This window comes from Bactrocera dorsalis, chromosome 1 (assembly GCF_023373825.1).
Source record: "Bactrocera dorsalis isolate Fly_Bdor chromosome 1, ASM2337382v1, whole genome shotgun sequence".
Lineage (NCBI taxonomy): Eukaryota > Metazoa > Arthropoda > Insecta > Diptera > Tephritidae > Bactrocera > Bactrocera dorsalis.
In genome coordinates, this window is record NC_064303.1 from 74,685,714 (window position 1) to 74,697,332 (window position 11,619).

The 11,619-nt window shown below is 42.4% G+C and overlaps 1 protein-coding gene across 1 annotated transcript; it reads right to left on the reverse strand.

The window, feature by feature from the left end:
• Nucleotides 1–640: 640 nt before the first annotated feature.
• LOC125778003 (uncharacterized) lies at nt 641–2,747 on the reverse strand. Its single transcript, XM_049454086.1, has 2 exons — nt 1,676–2,747; nt 641–1,611 (listed from the first exon to the last, which is right to left on the reverse strand). Exon 1 carries the CDS (start codon nt 2,745–2,747, stop codon nt 1,827–1,829), a length of 921 nt encoding a protein of 306 aa, XP_049310043.1. The 3' UTR covers nt 641–1,611; nt 1,676–1,826.
• Between the last annotated feature and the right edge of the window lie 8,872 nt (nt 2,748–11,619).

Here is an 11,619-nt window from a genome sequence, read left to right on the forward strand (position 1 = left end):
CCTCCTTGAGGGGTTCCCCTGCTAACACTCCGCCGCGCGCTTGCGCTGCCCCATTCTGATTCGACCACTCTGTCGCACAGGAGACTGAAAATGAGGTGCTTGAGGTTCGATTCAACCCCAAGACCGTCTAGTGCAGCAACGACTGCCTCTGGCAGGACATTGTTGAAAGCTCCCTCAATATCAAGGAAGGTCCCAACCGCGAAGTCCTTTCCCTTAATTGCTTCCTCAAGCCACGACACGATAGTGTGTAAGGCAGTGTCCACTGACCTTCCTTTACGATACGCATGTTGCGCTCCTGATAGATAGTCCCTCGGAATACGTCCCCTTAGATACCAGTCCATCAGCCTCTCCAAAGTTTTTAGTAAAAACGAGGAGAGACTGATGGGCCTGAAATCCTTTGCTGTGACGTGGGAGCCCCTGCCAGCCTTCGGGATGAATGTAACCCTGACTCGTCTCCAGGCCCCCGGGATGTAACCTAATCTGATGCAGTTCGCATAGGTCGGTGCCAACCAGCCGCATGATACCTTAGCAGCCCGCTGCAGCTGCGCCGGTATGATGCCGTCCGGTCCCGGGGAACGAATTTATCGCCCAAGTCAAGTGACGCTCATCCAGAATGTCGACAAAGGCCGTGCGATCAGCATTCAACGCTCCGAGAGATACCTCCGTAGAGGACGTGTTACTAGGGAAGTGAGCATCAAGGAACATCTGTAGTGTCTCTTCACTGCTCAGCGCCCATTTCCCATTTACATCCTTAAGGTACCCCATGGACACAGGGTTTTTCGCGAGAATTCGCCTGAATCTAGAGGACTCGTGAAAGCCCTCCACTTTTTCGCAGAATCTCTTCCACGAGATCCTCTTAGCCCTTCTTAGCTCGGGCTTGTATATTGAAAGTCCTGTTTTATACAGGACCCAATCATCGGGTAGCCCACTCCTACGGGCCTTGTTGAATAAGCGTCTACAGGACGCCCTAATTTCCGAGAGCTCCAAAGTCCACCATTGAGGTTTACCTCTGCCCTTCGGTGTTTTCAATGGACAGGAGCTCTCCAGTGCAGTGATGCACGCCGAGCTGAAAGCCTCGACCCACCCATCCACCACATCGGCGGTGGCCAGCGTGTGCACCCCCGGTGCCGAAGCCTTCTGCGGTAACCTTCCCAGTCCGTGTTTCGAGGATTTCTGAACGATTTCCTAGGAGGACCTTCTCCGTCAAGACTAAACCCGATATATCTATGATCCGAAAAGGAGTGGTCATCGAGAACCCTCCAGTTCGAGATCAGCGGGGCAATCCTGTGTGAGGCTAGGGTGAGATCGAGAACCTCCTCCCTGCCTGCGGTCACAAAGGTAGGAGAATTTCCCCTATTGCAGATGCAAAGATTTTCGCTAACAATAAAATCAAAAAGCGACTCACCTCTAGTGTTGGTATCCGAGCTCCCCCAGATCGAGTGTCGCGAGTTGGCGTCCGAGCCGATGATGACATCAGCACCATTCCTGGACGCTTCATCCAAGGTCCTCCTTAGTAATGCGGGAGGTGGCCCCACCTCATCGTCGTGAGGCATATACGCAGCGATATTCCCGGTGTCGCACTCTAGCTTTGCTGTAACTACGTCAGCGTTGCTGAAATTAGGTAAAAGAAATACCGTTAGTTCGTTTCTGACCAGCATACAGGCTCTATTTCTACCTGCATCCTTGGCAGCAGCTTGTGACTCTTCGTCCTTAGTCCAGATATTCCGTTGCTAGTTAGCCACGGTTCCTGGATCAGGACCACATCGGCTTCGTCTTGCTCCAGACGAAGCAGTAGATTGGCGGAAGCCGCCTTTGCATGATGGAGGTTAATCTGGAGGAATCTCATCCTTCAGACTATCCTCTAGAAGCGCCAGTTCAGCGCTCAGGTCTTGATCGACCCTCACCTCCTCAAACAATTGTTCGAGGCTGAAAACGGAGTCGCCGATCGACGATCCGCCTCCAGTACTCGCCACGTCCGAGAGGCTTGGGTCGTTTTCCGTGGTCGCATGACCATCGCTAACGCCTTCTCCCTTCTCCCCCGCATCTGCGGTTTGAGCGCCATCAGCCCTGGCATCCGTTGGGAGTACCTTCAGTACCACCATTTCGAACCCATAGCTGATGGCTCCCTTGGTTCTGCTGAGAGGACCGATGGACTCCGCGTTAAGCATTATCAGCGCTTGCCGATATGGTTCATCGGTTCTCTCCAGCCTTAAAACCCTCCAGTCATGCGCGGGGAGTGTGGGGTTGCAGTACCTGAGGATTTCCTCTATCTCCTTCGCAGTGGACGGTTCGGGCGGCAACCAGACGCGAGCCCTAGGGCGAAGAGGAAGATCCTCTTTGTCCACGGCCACCAGTCTGGCCCCCTTCCAAACCTCCCCCACCAGAGAGACTGCCTTCTTGTATAAGATGGCCGATCTTTCATCGGCGCATCTAGTCAGCTTGTGCAGCCCATGATGCCAGCCGGCACTAACGCATTTTGGGGGTGGCCCAGGGTTTTCCTTGACCACCCTAAGGAAGACTGAAGAGATAGCCGCCGTTACTCTCTTCCACTCTTCATGGGAGATAGCCCCGTCCTCCCTGCTGCGGTTGAGAACGCCAAGTATCCTAGCACCAGCACCTTTAGCAATCTCGCTGAAGGTTGGCGCCGCCCCCGTTCTCGGTTTTTTTGCCAAGAGAGGTTTCTCCCTCGTGCGACCTTTGCCGCTTAACCGCTGTTTCGTGTCTATTCGCTTCGAGTCGTGACCCATCGGTCTCGCTCTCGCTTAGTACCCTCTTGGCCCACTCCAGCGTGTTAGCATGCTGCTCAGATACGTGACCAGCATGCTCACCACCGTAGCGTTCCACTATTTTTGCCGCTAATCGACGGTCCGACTTTAGCTTCCTAGCTAAAGCCCCTTTGCTAATGCCCCCTGTGGACCCCTTCATAACTCTAGCAGAAGTTCCTCTGCTAGTGCTGGCGATTCCGCCGCGTAAGAAGGCTCCACCCTTCCCTACCTGTTTTGCCGGCGGGTTTGCGCCGGCTTCCCTCATCCTACCGCCTGATGCGGAGACTCCTATCAGGGTCTTAGTCCTGCTACTACGTGGCGACGATTTCGTCGTCCCGGGAGCAGCAGCCCCCCCTGGGACAGATCCGGGTGCCGATTTCGACGCCCCTTCACCTCCCTTCGTCACCTTCTCGTCCGTGTTTTTTGGTGTTGTGTCCATGCTATAAGGGTCCCCACTCAGAGCCGCTATCCGACCCCCGGAGAGGTAGTCGCCTTTTATGGTCCCAAGGTTGTCTCAGTGATGAGGCCAAGGCGAGGGTTGACGTACGCCCTTATGAGGCAATACGTTCAGAGCCGACCAGCGTAAAGAAGGAGTCGTCTCAACTTTCACCTACCACGCCAACTTAATGACAACGGGGGGAACGTACTCTGAGGCCTGCCAAGGTTTTAACGGGACGGAGACAGTTTCGACATTAGCCCGACAGCCATTTCTGATGGGTGTCACCCCATCATACTCAGGTGCCAGAATGCCGTCACCACCAGCCCAGGGTTCTAACAGATCCAGATAGGTTTCCTATTCTAAAAACCAGTACGATGCCAGAAAAAAAAGGTGCGTGGAGTCCCTACGCGCGGATGAAGTTATACTTCTTAGTGATATTCAGAAATGCATATCATTTTGAATGAAAGAAAACTAGAAAACTTAAATTCACATTTTATAAATTTATTATGCACATAAAATGAAGAATAAAGCAAAGTCTAAATGAATGAATTTTGACTCAGAAAGTAGTTCCGTCTCTTCGTTGCGGAAGAGAATATGCAGCGTAATCATCTCTCTTTTGTTCTTCGCCAATTTGGCTGCCGGATTGACTTGTGAAGATCAGTTTTTTGTTGGTGACATATTCATATGTGTACGCATATGTATGTTTGTATGCTTGTGATTTATTTGTTCGGCAATGTATGCAAATATATGTACATATAAATATATATGAACGTATGAACATGCAAGTCAATGCGCGCACATGCGTATACATACACTCATATGAGCATGTGCAGATACACAAGATAGGATAGAAGATGTATGCCTTTTAACATCGTATACTATACAAATAAATATTTTTCTTACTAATAGAAATTAAAATAAAGAAAAATATTTATTTTTATAGTATACGATGTTAAAAGCAAAAAATTAAAAATTTATTCTGTCGGGATTCGAACCTGGGACCTGTGTTAGCATCTTGACCTTCCAAGCGCTTACCACCAACACCACCATTGACAATTAGGTTGCGCTGACTTAAGTATGATGTGGTTATGAATGCAAGAAACATACGATGGTTCTAATAATTTTGTTTAAGTATAGAAATATACATACTTTGGAACATTTGCTTTCACAATAAATTTATCACAGCAATACATATGCATAATATGTATATATGTACATATACATAACATTGCTGTGATGCCCTGAGAAGTATAGTCTTAATAAATTTATTATTAATTTTTTGCTTACTAATAGAAATTAAATTTATCACAGCAATATTATGTATATGTTTATGTATATTGCTGTGATAAATTTATTTTCTATTAGTAAGAAAAAAATATTTATTAGTATTGATTTCCAAAAGCACAGAAATGATTCTGTGTGATTCTGAAAGGCCAACGCAGAGTATTTCAACCAAAACATACGTAAAATAGTTGAGAATTCGCAGATGTGAAAGACAAATGAAAGAAAAAGAAGTATAACACATGTGAATATGTCACCAACCAAAAATTGAAACATTGTTCTACAAAAACAACAACAGCATAAGCATGGAACATTGTGTTGTGTTGTTGTGTCGGCCGAGCTGTGCCGAAAGAAACGAACAAACGATCGCCGATTGTCACCGCTTCGCTTGCTGCTCGCACATCTTCGCAGACAAGGTTGCGTTACATTCATATGGATGGAGCGAGGTTGCCCAACTTTGCGTTACTTTTATATGGAAGGTTGCGCAACCAGAATCTATCGCAACCTTTTCCGGCGTCGTATAAGAAGTATAACTTCAAAAAGTCGTCAAGGGAGTTGTAAGGCCGTGAAGGCCGCAGGCCATTTGGCGTTACCCAGGATGCACCAGCGTGGAGGCGACCTGCACTACATCCCGAGCTATGATGTCACTTTTATCACTTTTTTATGTACTTTGCCGGTTGACTGAAAGTGTTCACTTTATGATTTTAAGCTTTTTGTACAACAATATTTGTAGTTTTTGCGGGTGACATATTCATATCTGCGCACATATAGGTATGTAAGTTTGTGTATGCATTATTTGCCCGACAATGTTATTCAGACATGCGGTTTATTGATCGAGTGTGCACAAGCTTTTAAATATTTCTTTGCCGATGTTAAATAAAATGTTGTACTAGGGGTACTGTTATTAGCACGGGTAATACTTCCATTTCTTGTAGCTAGCTTGACATTGCATTCAATTATTTCGCTGAGTTCATTGCGGTAGCGGAACGGAAATATCTTGTCTTAGTCACTGAAGGCCAAAATAATTAGGGAAATCAGGACAAGTGCATAGTGATAATGCGGTAGAAATCAATAAGTACGAGGTCTGATAATTAAGTAATGAGACTGATTATATTGCCGCGCTTGTGGTAAACCTGTGACCTTGAAATTCCCTTTCTCTTTTTGCGGCATCTCTCCCCTCTCCATTGATAAATGTGCCATCGCTCTAGCTTCTTTAGTTCGCCTGCTGCGTCAAGTTGAGTAGACGTGTGTTTGTAGTGCTCGTCACGAAAATGGAAAAAACGAAATCAAGAGCAACGCGTCGCGATAAAATTTTGCCCCAGATTGGGCGAAACAGCTTCGGAAACGTACGCTAAAATTGTAAGAGTGTATGGTGATAGTGCTCTTAGTCGTGCCAAAGCGGAGACAACCGCGCGCCCCGCCCAAAAAAGCTCGCATGAACAAGTCGAAGGTGAAAGCGATGATTATTGCCTTTTTTAATAGCCGTGGAATCGTCCACAAAGAATTCGTTCCACCGGGGAAAACTGTGAATCAAGTTTACTATTGCCAAGTGCTCGAAAGATTGCGAAAACGAGTCAACAGCCTTATTCGCCCGACATGTCACCCTGTGACTTTTTTTGTTTCCTAAAACGAAATCGGTGGTCAAAGGAACCCATTTTGAGTTGATTACGGACATCCAGACGGCCGTGACGAGGGTACTTGCGGCGGACATCTAAGTCGAAGTGTTTCAGAAATGTTAAGCGCTGGAATCGCTGTATAGCTGCCCAAGGGCACTACTTTGAAGGGGATGGCAGAGTTGTAGAATAATTTTCAAATATACGGTTTTTATGGAATCAGTCTCATTACTTAATGGTAATAACTCGTAGCACCAGAAGAATTATCAGATTAAGGTTTGTGATGAAACAATTCGAAACGTCAAATTCGCGAAAATGGCTTGAATGGTGGTTCCAAGGTTAAGCAACCTCTTTTAACGAAACGCCATAAAAATATTGAAGCTAAGTTTCATATAAAGCATACAAATTTCACAATCGAAGATAAGAAGAAAATGATGGGAGGCAGTGGGTGAGGCGCCAGAAAGGTGAACCACTATCGTTGTATGAATCGGAATGGGGTTGGAAAATGTCTCAGAATATTAGGAGGAACGACCGCAACTAGTTATGTACAAAACCCATTAAGAAGCTATGGACGATGTGGTTCCTCTGTTGAACATTCAACTTTTCAACAGGATAAAGACCCCAAGCATACCGCAAAAGTTATGAAAAGTTGGCTCTAATATAAAAAAATTAAAATTCTCTATTGACCCCGGAGTTACCGAACCTCAACCCAATAGAAAACTCAAAAGGTTCTAGGCAAATAAACCTTAACGAACTTTGGCAATAAGTCACAGCGCACTGGAACAAAATCACAAAGCCTGTCAGAAACTAATAAGCAGCATGCCTACCAGAATAAGAGCTGTTCTGCAAGCAAGGGTTGACCCTACGAAATATTGAGGTCAAACTCCAATTAATGATCGAATGTTCTTATCTTTGTTTTGATTTACTGTTCGTTTGTTTCACTTTTTGAATGAAATACGCTTTGGTTTTTGAAAATGTTAACCTCCCCTTTGGTAATAAAACATATGTACATACATATTTCGATTAGATTTTGGTTTTATTTTGTCTTTTATCCTTGAATAGTTAACACACCGCAAACATTCGGTCAATTATTTGAGGAGCTGTACGTATGTATGTCCATGCAGAAAATTATTACTGATAAATTATAACATATTGATTTGATTTGAATTGTACATACATACATTTGGAAGAATAAATAAAGAATTTTCAAAATAAATACAATGTCACCTTATTGCATGATAGATGGATACGAAAGTTTTAAATGATGAGACTTACACAATTTTTATAATCTTGCAACCAGGTACTACAGAGTATTATAATTTTATTCACTTAACGGTTGTACATTTCATCAAAAACTAAACGAGATAGAAATAGGGTTATATATTGGGTTGTCAAAAAAGTCTTGCGGTATTTTCGCTAGTTGGCGCTGAAAGCGCGTAGTTCTAGTTTTATTCGTCGCATCGGGTCATGCTATACCTTTTTGGAAAGCTCATTTCACTCACTAACACTTGTTTGATTGATTGACGTTTATTTTAAGTCGTTCGTGAGTTATAGCGTCGCAAACATGGAGCAAAATAAAGAGAAAATACGGCATATTTTACAGTACTACTACGATAAAGGCAGAATGCATCTCAAGCCGCCAATAAAATTTGTGCAGTTTATGGACCCGATACAGTTTCCATTTCCACCGCATAACGATGGTTTCAACGTTTTCGTTCTGGTGTAGAGGTGGTCGAAGATGCGCCACATCTCATACTTAATCTATAGCAACCAAATTTGCTGAGTGCAAATATTGTAAGCACTTCTACCGACATGATCGAAACAAACTTAATAATTTTTTTTTAATAAAATTGAAATTATTTTATTTTATCTACATTGCAGTTATATTTTTAGAAAAATGTTGTTTTACGTAAACATACATATCATCAAAAATCCAATATAAAAAAACAATAGACAATATAGAATCATCTAGTAATTCATAAACAGATTTCAACAAAGTCTACTTGTCTTTTTTTGGAAGTTGTCTCTGTCCTGTTATAAAGGGATCTGAGCACAATAGTGCATTAATGACATCTGTGTTTGTTAAAGTACGTGACACTTTCCGACTGTGCTGAAGTCTACATTTTTTTATTTCCTTGTTGTTGGACTCTGCAGCTTCCTCCGAAAGCTCTCCAATCGACACTAATGCTATTAGTTCTCGTTGAAGAGTCAGCGAAATCCAGTTGAGGACGGCCACGATGAGTACTTTCCTCCATCTGCTGCGATTTACACTGCGTGCGTTTTAACAAAATCGATTCCTCTTTATTCAGCCAATCAGACTGGTATTGAAGAACTGAAGATTTTTTGCGTTTATAATTCTTCCAAAAAGTTGAAATTGTTTTACAGATGTTCTCAACTTTTTTCGACAGATCGCTCAACTCTGTAATGTAGCCGTTATTTTGAATATTCCCCTGCGCAACTGAAATCAATTTCGTCAGTTTTTCTACTTTGGTTCCGTGTTCTATGCAGGCGTGTAAACACACACTTATGGGAAGAACCTGCATCAAAAATTATTCAAAGGAAACATAAACAAAATTTAGATATTTATTTATTAACAGTTTTGCAAAAATATACACAGCTACAAAAGACGAAGACAGACAAACACACCACAATAGACAAAAGGACAACTTAAACGGCCTTAGTATTTTTACGATTATACAGACATCTGCACATTCCTGCAGATAAGTTTAACACATTCAAACCTTAAAAGTAAGACAAACACAATGACATACAAACCAAGTTCTGGATTTTCTTGAAACACAAATAAAACTTCAACTATACATAAAAAAGACGTTCACAAAATACACCAAATAGATACTATCGATAAAATCAGTTTTTCATGAAATACTTTACAAGGATGTTAATTATTAACATCACGATTTAAAGTTAATACCTTCAACTTCAAAATGCATTTTAAATAATCCAATTCCGAGCACTCTAGCAAACGTTTGATCTCTTTGAAATTCGATTTTAATTTGACAAAATCACTCTGCGCGCAGCTGCGTTGCGAAAATGAACACGTGTTCACGCTTTCAATGCTGTTTTTAGAAAGTCCCGTTAGGTTTTCAGAAAAATGCGGTATGGTTTAAAGAAGATTGGACATTTAAGAGACAATTGGTTTACATTTTGTTTCAATCATGTGTGGTTGATTTTTTTGATTTTTGGCCTCTGACGGATCCACTGTGCGACAGTGAGAAAATGGATGAAATCGGAGGATAACTCCCTCGCTCCTAAGCATTCTTACTATTACTATCAAATACATTCTTATGTCACATTGTGAAAATGGAAGAAATCGGAAAACAACAACGCCTACTTCCCACATAACATAATTTTAAATTTCTTATTTTTGTGTGTCAAAATGGTTTGAATCGCACCAATACTTCCCTTAGCCCAAATATACTTAATATAAAGGTTTTCGAACTTCGGGGTAACTTTGTACCGCCAACATCGGCCAAAATGTGAGTTATCCCAATGCAAATAAAAGTGCGTGTTTTTAAACTTAAAATAGATCAATTTGAGCGAAAACTTGGCCTAACCACTATATACTTTGTGGGATGTCCACAATAATTTTAGATTTATTTTAATATAAAAAACTGATACAAAATTGATAATTGAATTGAAATTGAAATGGAGAGCGAAATGATGAGACGTGCTTGCAGTCGTGATGATTCGCCAAAAAGAAGGAAAGATGGTAGGTCGTCAAGCTGACAGCTTATCCAGCTTTTGGGTTGCCATATCTATAATCATTGCAGAGTTGCATTTGGGGTTGCCACATTACTTTGGCGTTGTCGCATTACTTTGGGATTGCCACATAACTCTCCCCTATGCGGGAAAACGAAAACGTACTCGACGACCAGATTTTGTTTGATACTCTTTGTGTTGAATTCTTTTATCCGACGGAGTTTGGTAATCCTCAGCGACGAAAGCTGCTTTTAACCGGTCGATGGAAATGCCGCGTTTGACTACGGGAAATGGTCCCTCTTATGGTGGTTGAAGAGGTGGACGAATTGAGTTGTTGCGCACGAAGACTGATGGTGTTGAGTGTAAGTTCTTTTCTACGAATGGTACGTGCGCTGAGTTGTGTGTAGTTGGTGAAGGCTTTAGTCCTTCACCTTCGTTGGCATTGTGCGTATGTTTTTCGGCAAAGAACTGGCCAGGTGATCGAAGTGTATTTCCATAAACTATCTCTGCGGGTGTCGCTCTTAAATCATCTTTCCATTAGGAACGAAAACCTAGAAGGATGAGTGGGAGAACTTCGACCCAGTTGTCTGTCATGTAGCATTTTATCGCTGCTTTTAATGATCTGTGCCATCGCACTATAATCCCGTTTGACGCAGGGTGATACGTAGTGGTACTAAGTGCTTGAAGCCTATAAGTCCGGAAAGTTCTCAGAATAGTGTAGATTCAAATTGTCTACCTTGATCTGTTGTTGCTCTACTCGATACTCCAAATCTAGCGATCTAGTGCGTGTATAAATTAAAAGCAATGGTCTCTGTCGTCATGTCTTCGAGCGGGAGTGCCTCTAACCATCAGGAATAACGATCGACTATTGTCAAACAGTATCGATAACCCTTGCAAGGTGGTAATGGTCCGACGATATCCATATTTATGTGGTCAAATCGTTGCTCTGGTAACGTGAATGTCGACAACGGTGCTCTGTTGTGGCGCTGCACTTTAGCTCTTTGGCACGGTATGCACTGCCTGGACCATAAGCGGCAATCTTTTCGGAGATTCGGCCACAATAATTTTAGATTTATTTTAATATAAAAAACTGATACAAAACTGATAATTGAATTAAAATTGAAATGGAGAGTGAAATGATGAGACGTGCTTGCAGTCGCCAAGTAGAAGAAAGATGGTGGGTTGTCAAGCTGATAGCTTATCGAGCTTTTGGGTTGCCATATCTATAATCTTTGTAAAGTTGCATTTGGGGTTGCCACATTAGTTCGGGGTTGCCGCATTACTTTGGGGTTGCCACAACTTGTACATAACTAATATCAGGATTTTCGAACATCCTGCTTACTTTGCACTATATGATTTGTTTTACTTAATGTATTTCCCTGGCTTTAACTCTTGCAAGTTACAACAGTATAAAATGATTGGTTGCACCCGAACTTAGCACTTAGGAAATTTCATAAAAATTGATTCTTTGAAAATATTGTTTTTATTTTGTTGTGTTGTACTAAAGAATAGATAAATCAAAGTAAAATATTGCCTTATTGGACTTGAGATTTACTACTCAAATTAAATATTATATTTTATATAAAATCGGAGCGCGATTAGTGCCAAAAGATCTGAATTTTCGATAACGCACCAGCGCACAAAGCGATCATTGTGAACGAGTTTTTGAACAAAAATTCAACAAATGTCATCGAACAACCACCGTACTCTCTAGATATGGCTCCGTGTGACTTTTTCCTGTTTCCAAAACTCAAATTACCACTTCGTGGGACCCGTTTTGAGAGCATTGAAGACATCAAAA